The sequence below is a fragment of the Haplochromis burtoni genome, unplaced genomic scaffold (genome assembly GCF_018398535.1).
Source record: "Haplochromis burtoni strain Fernald_Lab_line unplaced genomic scaffold, NCSU_Asbu1 Contig_386, whole genome shotgun sequence".
In the NCBI taxonomy this organism is placed as follows: domain Eukaryota; kingdom Metazoa; phylum Chordata; class Actinopteri; order Cichliformes; family Cichlidae; genus Haplochromis; species Haplochromis burtoni.
The window spans coordinates 230491-251027 of NW_024582747.1; the positions used below are offsets into that span (position 1 = coordinate 230491).

General features: G+C 41.9%; 1 protein-coding gene across 5 annotated transcripts in view; it reads right to left on the minus strand.

The window, feature by feature from the left end:
- Nucleotides 1–5979: 5979 nt before the first annotated feature.
- hdac4 (histone deacetylase 4) overlaps nt 5980–20537 on the minus strand; it is a 123575-nt gene continuing 109017 nt past the window's right edge. For all 5 annotated transcript variants that reach the window (XM_042212663.1, XM_014340675.2, XM_005944116.2 and 2 more), the window contains 5 exons: nt 17974–18092; nt 17121–17254; nt 11100–11184; nt 10773–10914; nt 5980–10015 (listed from right to left, as the gene is read on the minus strand). In XM_042212663.1, coding sequence (XP_042068597.1) covers nt 9976–10015; nt 10773–10914; nt 11100–11184; nt 17121–17254; nt 17974–18092 — 520 coding nt within the window. In that variant the 3' untranslated portion in view covers nt 5980–9975. The remainder of the gene's footprint in view (nt 10016–10772; nt 10915–11099; nt 11185–17120; nt 17255–17973; nt 18093–20537) is intronic.

Genomic DNA, 20537 nt, shown 5'->3' on the forward strand with positions numbered 1-20537 from the left:
GACACTGCTGAGGTACATCCTCCATTAATCCTACATTAAAGGGCGTGGCACTCTAAAGCACTCCTAAGTATCCTCATAACCCCGATTTTGTGTGTCTGTCATCGGCCCTATAAAAAGAAAAGTTCACTGCATGCACATAGTTCAGGTCTCATACCTACTCTCTGTCATCTCTGTGCTTATCAAAGGGTTTCCTGCATTTTACAGCTCTGAGTCGTAGTGTGCACATCATCCTCTCATCCCCACACTGCTGCCCTTCACTGCGTGTCTCTTTGGGGTATTTTATTTCCCCATTTTGTGTGACAAACACATCTGCAGTGCAGTTCTGAAAACACCTTTCACTTCTGATTTGTGATGTACTAAAAAAAAAAAAAACGATCTGATGCTGCTGCCAAGTGAAAAAAAGACAACGTCTGATCTGTGATGTTGTTTTCGTATCTCTCTGTATGAGATTACTGTTGTTATAAAAACAGTGAAGGCAATCACACTCAGTTCTGGAAAGCAGAGAGACCAAATTCCAAATTAATGTGGAGGCAGATGCTTTTGTTGAAATCCTCTCTGGGGTATGAAGCGTTATTTAGGAGTCTTTTATGACAGACTGTCAAAACAAAAGCTTTTTTTTGGAGCATCAATTGATATCAGGTCTGGATTGCATTAAGAAATAAATGTGATCAATTAAGCAATAGATAAAGCATAATTGCAGAGCACAAATATGCATGCAGCTGTGGCCTGGAGCTGCATTATGTGTGTTTATTATACACAACCTCTGGTGTTCTCTAAAGTCCATCTGACCTCACCTTATATGCATGCAAACATATATATAAACTGCATCCATTTCTGACTAACACAGCCAACATCTGTTATTGTGCATTTAAATATGTATTATCCCTTCATAAGATTGAAAAAAAAATTGTGTGAATCGTCACACCAAGTTAGAAAATATCCAACTTTAGCGTCAGTGATGTCAGCCAAACAATAATTGCAGCCTTGCTATCAGGTTCAGGCGAAGGACGGTGGAAGAACGAAACATTTCTTTAAGGTTTCACTGTTTTTTTTTACTCACAAACAAATACACACACAAAAACACATTAGCTATAATAACAGTTGATCAATATTTCTAACTCACCCCACAGTGAGTTCGGCCAGACACCAACAAATCAGTGCTTTTGCTGGTAAACCACAGTTTACAAATATGAATATGTATAATTTCCCTTCACCGTGGCTGAGAGCCAGTAACGAGGCTGATAGTTGCTCACAGACAACGCAGTAAAATTTGATTTGTCTGCAGGCCGGGGAGGAGACGAGGGTCTGTGTTTGTAGGGTGATGTGCCCCACCTTCCTTTGCGCATCATTAGCACTAGTGATGACTGCAGGGTCAGCAGGAGTCAGTAGGTCACGCCACTTCAGGAGCCAACCTTCTCGTTTATTTTTCACTACATTCAAGAGAAATGAGAACTAAACAGCTAATATATTCATACAGTGCATACTCTGAAATATAATTTAAGGCAAAAATAAAATATTTACTCACTGCTTCGAAACCCCAAAAGGAATTTGTTGGTATTTTTTCACACTCTGCACAGGCACCGCTATAAATGCTGAGGTCCATCTGGAGGACACAGCGGTTAAATCCACATCACAGTTCAAGCCGTCTGAAGACCTGGAGACGCCGCTGGTGGCACGGCTTCAAACAAGCAACATTTGGATTCATGATTACGATTACTGTGGAATTAAAAACAATAGACAATAATGTTATTAGTAGCATATCTAGAGAACATTTGTAAATAATAATAACAGCATCAATTTTCTCAGTCACTTCAATTCAATTTTATTTATATAGGGCCAAGTCACAACTGTCACTGCAAGGCGCTTTACTATATTTTGTAAGATAAAGACCCCGCAATTATACAGAGAAGACAAGCACAATAAAAATAAAAAAAAACCCTATGTGCAAGCATCTAGCAACAGTGGGAAGGAAAAACTTCCTTTTAACAGGAAGAACAACACGTTCTAACCTCGGCAGAACCAAGCTCAGGGAGGGGCGGGGCCATCTGCTGGTTGGGAGGGAGGGAGACGGGACAAAGACAGGCTGTGGAAGAGCGCCAGAGATTAATAATAACTAATTATGCCGAAAGGTGTATAAACACACAGTGAGTGAAGAAGCAACAACCAGGGCATCATGGGAACTCCCCAGCAGCAATGACCTAAGTCGGTGTAACTAAGGGAGGGTTCAGGGTGACCCGATCCAGCCCTGACTATACGCTTTATGAAAAAGGAAAGTTTTAAACCTAATCTTGAAAGTAGAGGAGGTGTCTTCCAAATCCAAACTGGAAGCTGGTTCCACAGAAGAGATGCCTGAAAGCTGAAGGCTCTGCCTCCAGTTCTCTAGGAACAACGAGTAAGCCCACAGTCTGAGTGCAAAATACTGTTTTGGGTGTGATAATGCACTGAGATGGGGGTCTAACAATTAAAGACCCTGTATATGAGGAGAAGGGTTTTAAATTGTCCTTCGCCTCCTCCAGAACCACAGTGTGCTCAGCCACACCTCAACAACATCTCAGGAACAGCTGAATAACAAACCACAGTGCCCGAGGCATTGATTTGGCCCTCAAAATCCCCAAATACCAAACTAATCAAGCATCTGTGGGATGTGGAGGAACAGCCTGATCCACGGAGTCTCCATCAGACAATCCACAGGACCCAAAGGATCCACTGCTAATGTTCTTGTTATAGACGACCGCAGGACGTCCACAGCGGTCCCGTGGAAATTCCCAGATGGGTTTATGGTTGTTCTGTTGGCAAGAGGCAGACCTACACAACATTAAGCATGTGGTTTTAATGTGGCTGATCAGTGGATGTACAGTATGTGCTGCTGTCCGTCACTGAACTTCGTACTTAGTCCTGAAACCCAAGCTGAGAGTGACCTACTGTTGTTCTGTTTGCAGAACCTTCCAGCCATGTGTGTGTCTGTGTGTCCTTCCATTTTTGATGTCAGCGCACACCGAACAGTAGACTAAACACACACAGTAGCAAGATAAGCAAATGCTGCACAGCTTTTCAAATACACTATGGATCAGAAGTGTCAGCCGGACTGACGGAACATCCGATGGAAAGAACAGCAAACGGCCACATGCTCCTCACGTTCATTTCCATTGTTTCCAAAGTCATGCTTGGAATAGAACAAGTCGAGAGAAACTGCTGGATTTGTTCTGATTTTGTGTCTAACATTTTGTCGACCTTTCCTTCTCCAAGACTTCACAGACATTACTCGACCGCCTCTGTGATCCCAATGTACATGTTTGTTAGGACCTGTTAAATATAGCTGATGTTTGTGTGCTGAAGATCCAAATTTAATTCTAATGACTCTCTTCTATAATTAGTTTTATATGTCATCCAAGCAACTGGCCAAAGCCTCATCGCCCATTTGGAGTCACTCGAACCTGCAATTAAAAAGTGCGGCGATGAGCACAGCTGGGAGGATGAGGCCTTTTTTTACGCATACGGGCGGCTGGGTAATGACAGAGCTGACTGATAACGGCTGACGCTGGAGGAAGATGAGCAAGGCAAGAAAGCTGCGGCAGACCAGAATGTCACTGCAGGGAAATGAGAGGGAAACAAAATAAGGGGTGGGGGGTTCTGACTTTTCAGTTCTTTGTTGTGGAAGAAGAAACCATCTTGTGGGTTGAGCTTCAGGAGGGGGGAAAGTTCAACTAGCAGGGCTTCACCCGTTCTCTGACCTGACCTGACTTAGAGGCCACGGGGGTTGCGTGTCACTGCATAGCGGGAATACGGTGAACTTAAGGTGAGACGGGCAGTCTGTGTGTGTCACAGGCACGCCATTAGAGCATCTCAAGGCACAGAGGAACCATAAAAGAGCACATTCCCAGCTTTACTGTCGTTGTTTTTAGTAGTAGCGCTTTCAGAGCTCTTTTCAGCATCTCTAAGATGGTAAATATTGTCCCTCACGCCTCAGCTGAATGTCATTTTCTCAAGAAACCAGATGTTGTCTTCTCATTTGTCTTTTACACTGCATGGTGCTTCAAACCTGACAAGAGTACAAATCCTGCCGCAGTGGTGTTATTTACACTGTTACTCACTGAATTCAGACTCTGACCGAAAGCACAGCGATGTATATTTATTTGAGGGGAGGAAAGTCGGGATTGGCTTTGTTTGTTTTTGGACTGTTGTCTTAGCGTTAGTTCCACCGCCATCAGGGATTCAACGCTGGTTAAGACCTTTGACCTCTCCAAATGGGTGGTTAATCCTGGTCAAAGCTACTGTGGGGCCCTTGTTGCCGTTCTTGCCAATGATGCCCACCTCTGGACGTAAAGGCACACTACCCCAATTTTACACTGAAGGCTGTTTGCAGGAACTGGGGAGCGCAACTTTGAATGTTAACATTTATAAAAACTTGTGTGCCTGCAGAGGGAGCTGTGTGCAGTGTGATAGCTTCTTTAGCTTTAGATTAGCTTTAATTTAGTGTGTCATCTTTCACTCTCATTATTTTAATTTGTATTATTTACTGTTATCATTTATATTTTTATTAATTTAAATTTTTTTGGTCTTAAATCATTTGCTTTTTTTTGATGACTTTGTTTGTGCAGCACTTTGGTCGTCGTCTGTAGTGTTTAAATGTGCAATATAAATAAACGGAGTCTGTTTGGTGGGCTGTTGGTTGGATTAAAGATTACAAGCTTGAAAGAAAAACCAAATCTGGGGATTTTCGGACCTTTAGCTTCTGTTAGAGCAGAATATCTGACCAAACAGTCTGCAGTCAATATACGTCGCAGGAGATTTGGCCAAAAGCATATTAGTTTAACTGGCGAATCTACTGGGATACGCTCCAGGACTGGATAACCAGTTAAGAAAATGGATGCATGGATGGACCATCATCATAAATATTAGCATGAGGTCCAGTTGACTATGACTGGAATTACTGGAGGCGAAGCTTGGCAGATTCAACCATCAGCTACACCCTGCTGTGTTGGCACACCTCTCAGTCAAACCATCCACCCTCCTGATTTTGACCTTGAACAGATCCAGATGGATGAGTTTTTTGCACTAGCCTTGGACCTGTGAGCTTTTTAATGCTGTAAAGTTTGATATTTACATTTTAACTATTGTATTGACTCACTTGGAAGTTGCCAGTTGGAAACTGCATGTCTGCAAGGCCAGATCAACCTCATCAGAATATCCTCAGAAACACAAGCCTTTCTCAGGCTCCATCTTTTTTGTAAATTTTACCAAGCGTGGCATTCATATGCAATCATATGATATGTTTATGCAGGATTAAACTCTGTCTAGTCTCCAACCATTACCCACCACAACAAACTGCTGCAAAGTAGCGATGGAAGCAGATACGGATATGCTGTTGCACTCGAACTTTTAAGTGCAATCCCTTTAAATCTCTGTAGTATTTCTTTTATCGCGTATGAGGACACATCCTGAACGACTGCCTTCATGTTTTTTCTTCGAAATTACAGCAAACAGTAAAAGCATAAAAACACACATTGAGGTTTTTTTTTTCAAAACAATACTTTATAATGTACATGTCAAAGACAACATGTTAGAGCAAAGGTTCCCGAGAAAAATGTACTATTTTTGTAACAATGGTGGAACAAGTCAAAAACATAACTGATAAAAAAAAAAAAGAATATGCATTTTATACATATGTAAACCTAGAACTGTTTGTTTCTGAACCACAGTGGTCAAAGAGATAACTGGCTTATTTACTGGAATGGACAACTGTAACAATGACCTGGCGTCTGGATGGAGCCCTTTGATGAGTTCAGACGTGACAGAAAACACAAATATCTTCTGAAAATCCTCCAAAGTCACATCTCGCCTGGTTTGGGAAAAAAAAAAAAAAAAGACAGTCCATTCCGGTCTTATAGTTTACAAAGCATCCCACCAAACAATTCATTTTCTACATAAATACAATAAAATCTATTGTCTGTGCTTGATACTATTTCTTGTTGTGACTTATTCAACTTAAGTCTGCCAGGTTTGATGATTCGTTCGCTACAGGTGAAAGCACAACATGGAAAGCACCCAAATTCCTCCATATTAGAAACAGAAAGAGAAGCAAAGAGATAAAAATAGTTTGGATACAGTGAAAGTCCTTCAGTGCTTGATCCCTTGTGCTGGTGTGTGGCAGGGGACAGACAGACAGGTAATGCATGCAGACAGACGGATCATGCAGGGAGAAAAGAGGAGGAGCTGCGTGGGGTCAGACCGGGGCATCTACAGAAACAAGACAGCTCTCAGACCTGCGAGGGTTAAAAAAAAAAAAGATTTACCTTATAATAAATGGAAATTACACCAAAATGGAATGCTGCTTTTTTCTTTTTGGTTACTGGACATTGTTTTAAGACTAACAGTGAAGACAGATGGCCAGAGTAGCCAGACAGTGCTAGTTTTGGCAGCGTTTGAGAAACGAAAGCATTAAACAGAAGAAAAGCCATGACTGGCACTGTTGTGCAAAGGTTCTGGGAATGTTCTGGGCTGGGTTACTGAAAGGCATCTCTTCAAGTGTGTTAAAATGAGCCGAGATGTCAGCATATCCCAGCTGAGGTCATATTCAGGATAGCCCGATTATATGCATTTTCATATCCCGACTATGAAAGTACGCAAGTATCACACACACAAAGAAGCTGGCCAACATCTACAAAGGAGAAGAAAACAATGTGTGTCTCACAAAAAGGGAATGTACAGAAAAAGCTAAAAAAATGATAATAAAAGATGCCCTGCTGCAACCAGACCAGAGGTTTTGTTTTGGCAGAATTTACTTTATGCACGATTTAATGCAAACTGTATTGGTATAGACATTATCTTTAGAAATTTACTAAAAAAAGATGATGGTGGAAACAATCTACCATATCCATATCTCAACTACAAAAGTTACGGAAAGGATTCGAGACTTAAAGACATTAGTGGTGCATTAGTAAGGAGAGGGAAGATCTCTGCTAGATACATTCAGTTAAAATAAGCAAATTTATTTCTTGTACGTCTGATTGAAATTCCCCCCCCAAAAAGAAAATCAAACGTGTTTTTTCCTGTTTTTTTTTTTTAAGGCATCGATACCTCGGTCCTGCTTGGCTGTTACTGTGATCAAACTGCGTTTTTTAGATACAGAAACATAACTTGCATACCAAAGCTGATGAGACTTCAGCTGTGAACTTGAAAAATGTTAATTTAAATTAAAAACTAAGCATACTTGGCCTGATAAGGAAATAAACGTTGATCATACAAAACCATTTGCAAGGCCCGTCGTGGTGATTTAACACAGGGGGAAAAAGCAATGGCTGTGTTCCAATTCTAATCCGCCCTCGCTATTCTTCCTATTCTTTCAAATACGTCAGATGATAATCTTTAACAAAGAGGAACAAAAAAAAGACTCAAATTTCTTGAAATACTGAAACTTAACAGATGCCAGGCAAGATATGCGTGCAAGAACATCTGCACGAGAAAGAAAAGGTATGGAATCTGACAAATATGTGCATTAAAATGCAAGGCTGAGCAGAGGGCGACTGCACACCTACTGTAACAGTGTTATGGTACCAATGGGGTAACTAATGAAATAAACAAAACAGACAACAAAAAAGTCATTACTGCTGAGAGACAAAAAACAGCCAGACAGATGCTGCTCAACACATGATCAACAGCAGAAGGTGCCTTCAGTAACACCCTAAAAAGGGCCAACTGTAACTAAGACCAAGGAAAGTATTGTTTTTCAATACCAACTTCAAAAACAAGATCGTAGCATTTTGTAATGTATAGATATATAATATACTCATTTCTTTTTATATATAAATCTACTATGAACAGACAGTAAATACACAATTGTCCATCATTATACAAAGTAGAAACATTTGAATCCCAACGCTCCCGCAAAAACCCTGAACCCAGAAAACGTACTCATGTAACGTCCACTAAAAACAGAGTCTGAACCCTCACCTGCTGTGAAGTATGTCAGCTTTACAACATAACAGAGAAACAGAGAGTGGACAACACGCACAAAACAACAGGAAAATTGTACAAAAATAAGTCACTAGAGCTCAAAAGCAGAAAAAAGCGAAAGAGAGGAAAACAAACCACAAAAATAGTGAATGTGTGTGGCAGGAATACTCAGGAGATCAGTGTCCTATGTACAGTAAATAACAGTAAATACCACAGCGCTCCGTTTCCTGTTCACTTAAAAACGACATTAAAGACACGATTAGTTTTTAGGTCAAATAAAGGCAGCAGAAGGTAGTTGCCCAGAGGGCCAAACACAAGCTGGAAGGAAGTTAGCATGTTGATCAGAGGGGCCACTATAGTCCTAAACTGGGACTGTTTAATTATTAAATTAAACGACTACGACCTAGCTGCTGGCTGTGTGTGTGGTGCAGAGCGACTGGGAGCTATATCGTGGGCTTGACTTCAAAAAAGTCAGAGCAGGAAAATTTTACATCTTGTCTTCTAAAATATTATAACATATAAAAATGCTGATTCAAAAAGATTTGATGCTCAGATTAGTAACGAGACCCGGCCTAACGAAACGATTCAGAATCCAGGAGGACGGGCTGAGCTACATGTGCTATTTAAAGCTCAAATATGTGCATTTGAGCCAAGGGCTGTCAAAAAGAGGACTGCATTTTATAATGCAGAACACCTAAAAATGTTTGCATACTATTAAAAATATATAGAGAGAACAGTTTGTGCTTTATTGAAAACGAAGAGGCAGAAACATTCACACCTGCCTCGTATCACCTGACATTTGCAAAGCAGATGTTCTTGATCGAAAGGATCGAAAGATGTTAGGCCAGCTGTGAAAGCTCCAGAACACCCCTCTGGAAAATCCCAGGTGGTATGGTCCTTGTCTTAAAGAGAGGGCTGGTTCAACAAATGAGCCCATGTGAGATTAGTTTATTTCCATTCGGCAAATGTCTGAAAAAGTGAGACAAATTCTAATGTAAATACCGACACTGCTCAGTCGTTGTTATATGTGTGGGGCGGTAAGTGGTTATACTCTACAGAGACAATAAGCTGTCATGCTTTGGCTTCATTTTTATGTAACTACTACATACGATATAAACAGGATTCTATCTTTCATAAGTCCAAGTGCTCCAGTAAAGTGCATGCTACGTATATCTTTCTCTGACGAAGAAGAACTGGTGCCTATGTGATTAAACGATACAATTCCAACTCTTAATTTCCTTTTTAAAGGAGCCACCTCCAACTTGTGGCTGGGAACTACCTTCCAAGCTGACACTGAAAATGAGGGGAAAAGGTGGGGGCAGAGACAGTAGGCTGGTTGCAGGGAATTATAGGTAAACATGCCAAAGTCCTTCAGTCTATGTGCCAACAACATGCAGGCAGTGGATGTCCTGCCAGGATAGAAATGTGTGAGGGCTTGGGGAGAAGAGGCCTCAGTCCCAAAACTATTTTTAAGGCAAAACTCTTCCAGTGGAGTTCAAAAAAATTCCACCAAGTTTAGACGGGGTGGGGGGAAAGGCACAAATGTCTTTTACTCTAACAGGTTTGTGACCTTTCTCATCTGTAACCTTCAACAACATGGAAAACTGACGTTTTTTCCCTCTCGTTTAGATATCTGGAAAGAGCAAGAACCCATCTTTAGTCCAGAGTAACAATCACAATAGCTATGGTGGTCTTCACGAAAGCGAAGAGATGAAGATAAAGCAGGGACAGAGCAGAATTACATGAAGAGTAGATGACTGTAGGTCCTCTGCATGGTTCTCACTGGCAATCAAAAGTATGTCTGTCTAGTGTTTTAAAAGCACTGGCACTGGAGGTTGTCATTACGGGATAGCTGAAACAATCGTATATCCAAAAGTCTTTAAGTGCAATGCAACGCGTTTATGCTGATTGCTCAGTGCACCGCTGATCAGCAAAAGGGTCGCTCATCTTCAGTGGTCCATTTTTGTCACGATAAAATGCCACAGACGAGTCTGAGTGATCAAAAAGGTCGTGGATGTTTCTTTACATAGGAGCTTCCTCTTCCATCGGTTCCTCTTCAGCCCTGTGAAAAAAAGATAACACTATGAACAAAGGAGAAGTAACAGATGCTTAAAACTGTTTCAACTAATTCACAACAAATACAACATATAATGTTACAGCAGGAAAAGGCTGCATTGAAAGAGTCCTGTAAAAGAAAGTTTTCACAGGATTCAGTAGCGTGTTGAAGCAACAACTAGAAGTTATCATTTTTTGTTTGACTTTTTCCTTCTCTCACATCGTGAAGGAATTTTGGCTCACTCTTCTTTGCAGCTTTGCTTCAGTTTTTTTTAGATTCGCAGTCATTCATTGATTCATTTATCTCTCACAGCAGCATTTCAATCACTTTGGACTTTGACTGGGCCACTGCAGCACTTTGATTCTTTTCTTTTTCAGCAATCCCATTGTGCTTGGGATCATTGTTGTGTCCTGGCCCAGTCGGGGCAAAGGTTTTACTGTAGCCTCACATTTAATTCTGACTACAAGATTCCCAATGTCCTCTGACTGAAAAACAACTTGGTGTGAGGTGTTTGTGCTGATGTGCCGTGTTTGTTTTCATTAAACAAGGTGCAGTGCATTATGGGCAAACACCTTCTGTTGTTCAGAAGCAACTTTGTAAACCTAACTTTAGGCTTTTTCTTGGCAATCCCTCTAAACAAGCAAAGCTTCTTCAGGGGTAACTCTGGCTCTGGTGTTGCGGTATCGTGATGACCTGCTTTACCTCCTGAGCCAAATGTACACTAATGTAAACCAGTGACTGTAAATGACGACAATCAACTTACCTCTTTCCAACGTGCTTGTTTGCAACAGACAATGAGGCCATGGCAGAAACAGTTTCAGCTTCCTCTGCTTCACGCTTGAGGGCCTCACTCAAAGAATAACCCAGCGAGGAGGCAGAACGTTGCAGTGAGCACCAGTATTTACCTAATAACGAAATGCAGATAGAGTGTGTGCAGAGATATAATATGTTCCGCTAACTGGGTTTGAATGTGAAGTTTAGCATTTAGAAGCTTTGCTTACCAACTACCTGACTTACCCTTAGGGAAGCTAGTTACACCTAATTATTATTTCTAATGCCAGCAGGAAAAAAATGTAAAAGATCTACTCACTGTGAAATTCGATTACTTTCTCCATAGACCGTACCGCATTCGCATTTGGTCTCTGCTGCAGCACCTCATCGGGAATGGGGTCCAACTGAAAGGAACAGAAAACGATAGAAAAATTAAGCATGAAATGTTTTTGTCTATCAAAAGAAAAACATGCACATTTTTACAGTATCAGCGCTGAACCATCAGAAGAGTCATCTGTCAGACTACTTATGGCACCTTTGCTGAAATAAAACTGCTCTAACTTGGCGATGAAGCTATGTCTACTGGGAACATCGGTTAAGCGCTTTAAATGTATCACAGCGTTTCTTCTGGTGAGTTGCATATGGCGAGATAGGCCTTTCTATAAATGTGACTGACAGCTGTTCAGAAGCCTCCCTCCAAAACTTCCCTTGAACTAATGCGAGTCCCTCCAGGTTTAAGGGATCGTTTTTGATCGTGGCCCACGGCCCACAGTTGAGTCAATCCAAGAGGTGGGGAGCAAGTTTGAGCTGCTGACACAATAGAAAATAGGCCTGCAGATGCACACCACCTCCCACTCATCGGCAGCTCTGCTACTCTTTGACACAATCGACAATGCGTGCTTTGTACAGCGTCCCACTCCGAGGACACATGCTAGTGCAACAGATGCATTAAAGCAGAAACTGCCAGTTCACCCAAGCGCTTGCACTGGCACACACGTGCACGCACGAAAAATGCAATCCTCAGAGAGCTCAGCTGCAACCGCAACACACAGAAAACAGGGCTATTCCCCAAAGTGCATTCCCAACCCCGAATGATTCAATTTCCCTTTTGGCCAACTGCACATACGACACTTTCTCATCCCATTTTGTCAAATAGGCTCATTCAGCTCCACATTCCACCACAGACAACATGCATCCCTTTTCTGCTCAGTCATAACCCCAACGGAATAAAGCACTGACTGAGAATCATGTAAAGAGAGACACGGAGAGAAAGAAAAACAGTTTGGCCTGAGATTTGTGAGCAGAATGCCAGAGAGAAGAGGAAAAAGTCATTGTCGGTTGGTCTCGCTTGGCCGAGGCTGGAAGTTTTCTTATAATTAAAACAAATAGTGTGTGGGAGGAGTTCAGAGGGAAAAGGCAGTCTGGGGAGAGGGATACTTTAATCCTACTGTGGCACGACAGGCTACATCATGCAATGAAGAATGGACAGAGGTCGCACACACACACGCGCGCGCGCACACACACACGCGCGCGCACACAGTTTTAGCACAATATTTTCATTGGCCTATTTAATATTTGGCCAACACTTTCATCCAGAGTAACATACAGTAACAATGGACGGTCATTAAGCTTCCTAAAGCTTAATGACCGTCCATCAACTCCAACTATTTATCTATGTAATAAGTCAAAGCCGGCCTTACTTTTCCATACTGTTTAAATCCAAACAAAACCCTCAACGGACCAAAGGGCCGTTCGGGACCTTGCTGATGGTTTTCAGTCACCTCTTTGTTTCCTTTCCGTTCACTTCTTATTTCATTTTAATTCACGGCTTGCTTCAATTTAGGGTTAAAATACACCTTTCCTCAACACTAACCTAAGATTCAGTGACAGATCTGCCTCGCTGCCGTTATAGGTACAGCAGTGAGGCCCAGCTACGAGAACGAGCTGCTGCACTCAATAATCGACAGCCATGGAGTTCAATTACCGCAGAAGGTTCGGTTCTTCAGCGCCGCATTTAGTCTGGCAATGATGTACGCGTCAACCCGTGTCAGCCGGCTCTCCTTCATATCCCGCCTCTTCAGCAGAGCTGAACTCGGAATAAATGTCTGGATTTTTTCTCTGGTGTTGCCATTTCACAGAAATGAAATCACATTTATGTGATACTGTAATTTCAAATGTCATTTAACTGACTGGACAAAGAAACGAGGGAGAGAAGCACATGAAATGACCCGAGTCGTATGCAGCTCTGCTCCTTAAAAGTGGTGTAACATTACTTTAGTTGTGGCAGAGAAGGAAACAGCAGTGCTTATTATCCCATCTCAAAATTTCCAAGTCTGTAGACTGAAATCATTAATCTTTTAGTCAAAACTAACTCCTCCAACCTCCAGGCTACAGCCACCATCTACCCACCATAACCCAAGCCAGTTGCAGCCCAGAACTACCCAGCCCGTGCAAATCCAGCGTGCGTCAGCTCCCTGTCAGAGCGAGGTCAGGGGTTCTCTGGGGTTTCGTGAGGTTCACGTCAGAGCAGAGTTGGATAGGGGCAGTCTGTCAGCTTGATTGACAGCTGGGCCTCACGCTTATAAACTTTAATGGCTCTTGTCAGGGTAGTCCAGGGGCCCCACCCAGCAGGTGTGGCAAACGCACATATACACACACATACAGATATGCAAGCATACTCTAACACAAGCCCAACTTTCTCCAGGACATCCTCTGTGATGGTATTTCTGCTTATTTGAGTTGGTGGTACTGGCCTTGGCCGGATGTCTGGATCTTGGTGTCATTATAAATGTGTCGCAGTCTTTGATAGATAAGTGCGAGAGAATGATGGTTTGAATAATCTCTGAGGAGGTCTGCATCGCTCTGTGACACAGCGGTCCAAAATACAAAAACTCCTGCCCAAAGGAACTGAGACACCATGGAAAGCCATGAGCTGAGCGAAAGGAACGTGGCCCGGTAAAAACATTCCTAAGAGAGGCTGAAACCAAAACAGTGGAAAGAGGAGGAATTCCACTTGTTCAACAAAGAAAAAGTGCACAAGGCATCCATTGTTTACTGTTGTGTATGTGTGCATGTGTCGGCGGTCGCTAAAACCAGTTGATTATGTTATGCTAAGTAAACAAGGAAATGATGTGCACTGTGCAAAGCAGGCCACCTTTTTTGGAAAAAAGGTGTGGGTTAGCCTTGCTCTAGTGGGGGAACAGTCAGATCCAAAGAGGGGGACAGGTGAAGTCGAGCGTCTTACTGTAACTGGAGTGTAAACGCACAAAATAACCTCATTGACAGCTGGTAACAATTAGCATATTAGCCAGTTGTTTATCAAATAATTGCTAACAACCGTGGTTCGAGCTGGGCCAACATCTGTTTGTGAGCAATCATCAATTAGTCCAGAGTTCAGAGTTGACTAGTGGAGTTGCCAATGCATTATTCATGAGCTATTTAACTAGAGAAACTTCAGCATTATGCATTACAGCAGTGAGACTGAATAAAAGAGCCTGTAAAGTCCATTCAGCAATTTTCTTCCCTAACTCTTCCCACCAGCTAATTTGAGCTGCTTTCAAAAGAAACCCAATACTCATTATAGCAAAGCTTGTCTTAACCTGCCAAAGAAAGTACGGCTAGAACTCTCACACAAGTTCGAGTAAAACACAGAAAGTACGAGACACAGGGGAAGAGAAGATGATGTATAACATACAGAGTCTTTTGCAGTACCTGCGCATTACCTCCCAGTCCATGATGGTCAACTAAAGAGCACCAACAGCATGAACAGTGTTTCAGTTATAGTCGTGCATTGGGTTCATGATACCTGCAGACAAACCCCTCGCCCTCCCCAGGCAGCTCGAAGCAACATAAACAAATGCACAGCTGACCAGCAGTGATCGTATGCCTCAGTCCACCCCTCCAACACGCACACATGCACAAACTGAAACAGTCTCAAAGAAAGAGAACGAAAGTACTCAGTCATTCAAAAAAAAAGGATTTATTCTGACTGTTATTCATTTGATGCCCAGCTGGCCTTGGACCCAAAGGTTGGCAAGGCTTCACTGTTCCTAAACTTTGTTTTTGCCATTACCAGGACAGAAAAACAAAACAAGAAAACAGGCCACCATCCTTTCCCTCCAGCTCCATCCCCCACTGACGTTTTCCATCAACATTCCTTGTCCATTACAGAAACGTTTGCTGAGATTACGTTAGAAACACTTGCTTCCTGCTGTTTTGATCCGATCAGGGACATTTTAGTCTACTTTTTCTTCTTTGCTATCAGCTATCAAAGCACCAAACAACTGTGTGATCTGCCTTTGTTCAAACAGCTGACATCACTTGCTGCCAAAGAGCCAGCCGGAGCAGGTCATGCAAACTCTAGTTCTATCTTTGAAAGGGAAAAACATCATTGTGTTCTTCACAACTTTACTCAAACCAGTCTGCCCATTCAACACATGCCAGTAAGGCCTTCTGTACAACATGTCCTGTCAGGCTCCTGCCATATATCTATATATATATATATATATTTAAAATCATTATTCAAGATTTTGTTTTTTAAATTAAAGATGAAGCCAAGTTGTTGGGACTTGTGTATAGTGGCCAGGTTTATTGAAAAAGACTCTGAAGACCTGCACAGGTACAACAATACTTACACACGTCTTAATAACAATAGCTTCCTCCCTCCCGACTTCAAATGATTGCTCCATTTCCTTTTATTATCGGATTCCAAGACCAAGGCTGACCCTGCTTGCAGAGGTGTGAGGGTAACCACTTTCAGATGTGTATCAATGACAGGGCCCCGGGTGAGAGGGATGCCCTGCAGAGCCGAGGCAATTGACGCTCCCTGCCTCCTGCCTATTTTCGAATTTTCAGCTCCCCATGGCACTCGTCCAGGTACCTCCTCCAAACCCCTGCTGAGACTGGTGCTCTACAGGGCGGCTGAAACCTTAGAAGCAAAGCCCCTGGCCTAAAATATTATTTTTGCTTCAGGGCGGTACTGTGAGTAACGAAAGTGTCCTTCAAGCTGGAAGTCATGAGCACAAACCTTCGTGACAGCAAAAAGCATCCGCCCTTCTGAAGTGTCCTTGAATTCCTGAAGCTTTAACAGATGTAATGGCAGTGCTATGTACTGCAGCTTCAAGTCATTGGTGGGCAAAATGCAGGTACAGAGAGGCAGGTTATTACATTTAGCCTCCAAGTTTAGCCATTTCCCATGAGCTGGACGCTTTCTTTGATCTGTTTAGTCAGCGGTTAAAACATCGTCAGCGTGCTCACGATGCACTTTACGATTCTTTTTAGAAACGCCATTTTTATTTTGTTTTTCATGCAGGCTTTGTTTAGAGTTTTTAAAATAAAAGTACATTTTTAATTATTATTGCTTTTTAGTATTTTGCATTAAAGTGTCCCGAGGAAAATGTTAATAACACTGCATCAATACACTGTTACATCACATGGTATGATGTATTTGTATTTCAAGGTGCTCTATACTGCAGAACTGCAGAAGATGATGGTTTTAGCAGGAACAGAAACGACTCCAATGACAACGATCTGAGCCTGTGCGTGTGGCAAAGACTCCAGTTTAGATTGTTCCATTTTTAAAATAAATGTTAATATATGTCAGTCTGGATATTAATCCTCGATGTAAAGTGTCTCTCAAGAATCTCCACTTGAAACCGCAGTTCGCTGGTTCCTTTGCAATGAATCAGACGCCAGCTAGAAGAAATCTGTGGGTAGCCATGAATCACAGAGCTGCTCCACTCCACAACCTACACACTCTACAATTAACCTTCTGCCTGGAAATCCTCCCTCTGACGTATGTGTGTGTGTTTGGTGCTCACTTCCTGTCTGAGTGGTGGGGTAGATGAAGAAAATGTGAAGAGCTTGGGCTTGGATGAGTTAAAAATAAAAATCAGCCTGCTGTTGTTGCAGAATTGTACAAACTTGTGGTGTAGTAATAAAATATTTTTGAAAACAGGTTCATCCTTCAGCAGGGACTATGAACCAAAACACTGCTGTTATGTGCGATGTAAGAAAATACATGACAAACACTTAAATATTGAATCCTAAAACATTGTAACAGCAAATCAAGAACCGAAATCATCGCTCAGTGATTCATTTGTAACACTTTTTGTTTTAGCGTCATTCATTTAAAGTGTACACAAAAAGTCTGCAGTGTTACTGAACCGCCTACTTGCACTGGAGCTCAAACTCCAGTGCAAGAATTATATGAGTGCTCACATATCATCACATATCAGCTGACACAGGCAAACAGTCATCTTTAATGTGCTGATCAAGAACAGTTTGACAATACTTGACAAATATTTAAAGTATTCTCTCCTTCTCTCTCTGCACATCTTACCTCATTGCCAAGCAGAGCAGAGATGCAGGCTTCAGAGGCATCACATATGGCTGTGAGGTCGTGACCCCCCTCCAAGGCAAGCACCAGCCGACCGCCTGCCAGACCCATCAGCTGCCTGGTCAGGTAGCCAAAGCCTGGACAGACAGGAAATCACAGCAGAAATGGCAAAGGGAGGGAGAGAGAAAGAGCAGGAAAAGAAAGAAAGAAGAAGAATGAAATGGTATTCAGCCTCTAACTTCCTTTCTGGATATTGATCAAAGAAAAAAAAAAGCGGCTGGAGCGTGGATGAAGGAAGGGGTGAATGCATCACAGAGGAAAAGAGAAAGCGAGTGCACTGTGGATTTACTGGGGGGCAAAAAACAAGCCCTAATATAAGCCAGGTTTAATTTTAATAAATGTGGCTTTGCGTTTAGTCTTGGTCACAGCCTTTGATGTTTTTCCTCTCAGGATGAGGGGCGTTCTTATATATGTATTCAGCCATACTTTAGTCCCCCTAAATTCGACCATATCCCCTCTTCCTGCAATCCTCTTTAACCCACCCATAACCCCCCCTCTTTGACAACAAGGACCCCTAGCTCTTATTTGAGATCTGCTGGATGGTTTTAGAAAAGCTCTTTGCTGTCACGCCAGGGTCTCTATCTGAATATGTAAGTCAGATATGCACACTGCACACAAAAGGGGCGAGTTTATGTTTTTGAGTCTTTCCTAGCATTGAAAGCAGTGTAGCATCACACAGCATACGCCACGAGTGACGTGGTGCACGCCTTAAGATGTGCATATATGATTCAGCTCATAGGAAAAAGAAAAAACTGATTTAGAAGAAATGAAATGGACAGTTTGAATCAGCACTTACATTTGGCTGTCAGTTTGTATCCTCCCAGCGGTGGGGCATGTCCATCTACTGCATCAAAGCCAGAAGATACCAGAACCATATCAGGCGCAAACTCATTGGCAATAGGCATGACCACCGTCCTGGAGAAACAATAGGCAACGTAATGTATCCGTAAAAACACTTTAGTTAAATCTCAGTCAGTCAAAGGTTTTCAGCTTCTGATGTCTATATTTCGACCTTACACATCAGCATCTGCATGCATGCTTCTTATTTGGCTTGCTGCCCCACACAGGAAGGCCAGAAACCAAAAGTAATTTTAAAGTCTAGTGTTTCTCAAAAACATCACAAAATCTTGGCGATAAGTGAGGTTAGATTTTGTCACACAGCCTTGTGGAAAATTCTCACTATTATATTATATTTTTCAAGCAAGGCTATAAAAAGTGTCACACTACATTTCACTGGCATTCTTGCAACCGGATATTCTTGAACTGCCACATATGGTTAATATTTGATCTAAATGACAGGGTGACCGGGCTGCTCTTACTGCATGAAACATGTATTTTTTTTAAAAAATGCATTAAATACAGCAAATACTTTAGATTAGAAAGAAATGCAGCTCAAACCACCAAAAGGAGAATCAAAACCACCAAGCCTGAGATTTCAAGATTAAATTATAACGCTATTAGAAGCTGTCCCATGTGAATATAAACAGTTCGTTTTTCCCACTGCCATATTTCCAATACATGAAACTGTGTCAAAGGATAAGGAACTCACAACAAAGCATACGTGGACATTAAAGAAGCACAAAAACCAAAGTGCTCCCATCAACAAACTCAGGTCTGACAGACTTATAAATACCAAATAACCATTACCTCAGCCAAGGTTATTAAACACGATAGCTCGGAAGGTTGAACTTTGTAGTCATGTTTATAATCCATTAAAATTTGGGTTAGATCTACCAAGGTCTTCAAGGTTAACTTGATGATTTATTGTTTGAAAATTATTATAAATTGGCAGCTTATAGAAAGTACCATATATAGACTTAAAGTATCATGTCAGATTTGACCTCTGCTTTGAGATCGATGGACTGATCTGAAGGACAAAGTGATGATAATAGTACGTGGAGCTGCTGAAAACTATGTTAATAACTGCCATCGTCTTTAGGCATATATGGACTGCTATATGGCTTTGCATCAGTATTGTGTTAGCTCTGATGGCTAAAAGAAGAGTAACAAGGACTGCTATAAAATAAATATACTAAGAAATGGCTTCAGTGTTCTTAGTGCCTTCGTGATGTTGCTTTCTTCCACTCTGAGGATGCTACAATTCACTCGCACTGTCAATGAATTGCAGTATTTTTAAAAAAAAAAAATTCTAAACGGGCATTTTTCTCCATTTCATGGTTTTCAAAGCAAACATCCAACTAATCAGTTTGTTTGTACAGTATGTGTGTGGTAAGGAAAACTGCCACATAAATGTTTGAAGTGGAAGTTTTGGAAATTTAGTGCAATGCACCGCATGAACCTTAAGTAAAAAGGAAAAACGGAAGGACAGATATAATTGCATATGTGTATGCGTGTTAAGTACGGAGGATAACTAAGACTGGATGGGTGTGGTGAATGAGGGCTGCTTGTGTACAACCTTCATCTGACTGCTTGTGTGCAATGTATCATACACAGAAATCAAATCAACAGTGGAATAGTGCGGAATGATTCACTGCAAGCTGTGGCTGGAAAATCCAGTCGGTTTATAGGATGACCTTGTTTTGAAGAAAGGGTTTTTGACCAAGCAGATTAGATAAAATAAGATTAGAGCTGTTTATATTTAACTTTTTTTGTCGTCCTATCACAAAATAACAATAACACAACTTTTAAGAAGTGAAAACTTTAGATGTTTATGGGGTTTCCATAAGTTATGAACCTGTAATAATCAATCCTTGAAGTAGTAATGACAGGAGGGGCACAGACGTATCATGTGACATTCTGGTTTAGCATAATTTACAATGTCTAACTGAGTTCATAAATAGGACTTCCCAGATGGCAAAACAAGTGTCTCTGTCATTCGCTGTGGAACCTCTGGCATGGCACAACAATTTTTCTGGGGCCTGGGATATTTGGGCAAGTAGCGTTTTAGTGAGGTCTGTGACTGATGGAGTACCACAGGGTTTCGTTGTAGGTCCCCTGTACTTTGCCGACCTCAGGAACACGGTGTTGGTTTGCCAGCTGTGGGTGAACAGCGTGCCCTGAGCTCCGTAGGCCGCAGGTTTTTCCATCTCTTGCTCACCACCAAATTATAACCCTTAGCTGTGCACACCCCACCCCCCACCACAACACAACACTCCTACATACACACAGCTGTCTGAGGGAGAGGTGGGAGGTAGCACTGGGAGGTTTTTGGGAGTCCCAGACAGTAAGTATACGCAGAGTGTGAGCGTCACTGTGCGCTATCGTGCAGGTGGCAGCGTTTCAGATGAAAACGTCAGGCCGAATAGGATGAAAAACAAAGTGAACTTAATCGAGTAAAGACATAAATGAAAAGTGGATGAATGAGGCGAAAGACGTGACATACTGCATCTTTTTTTTGCT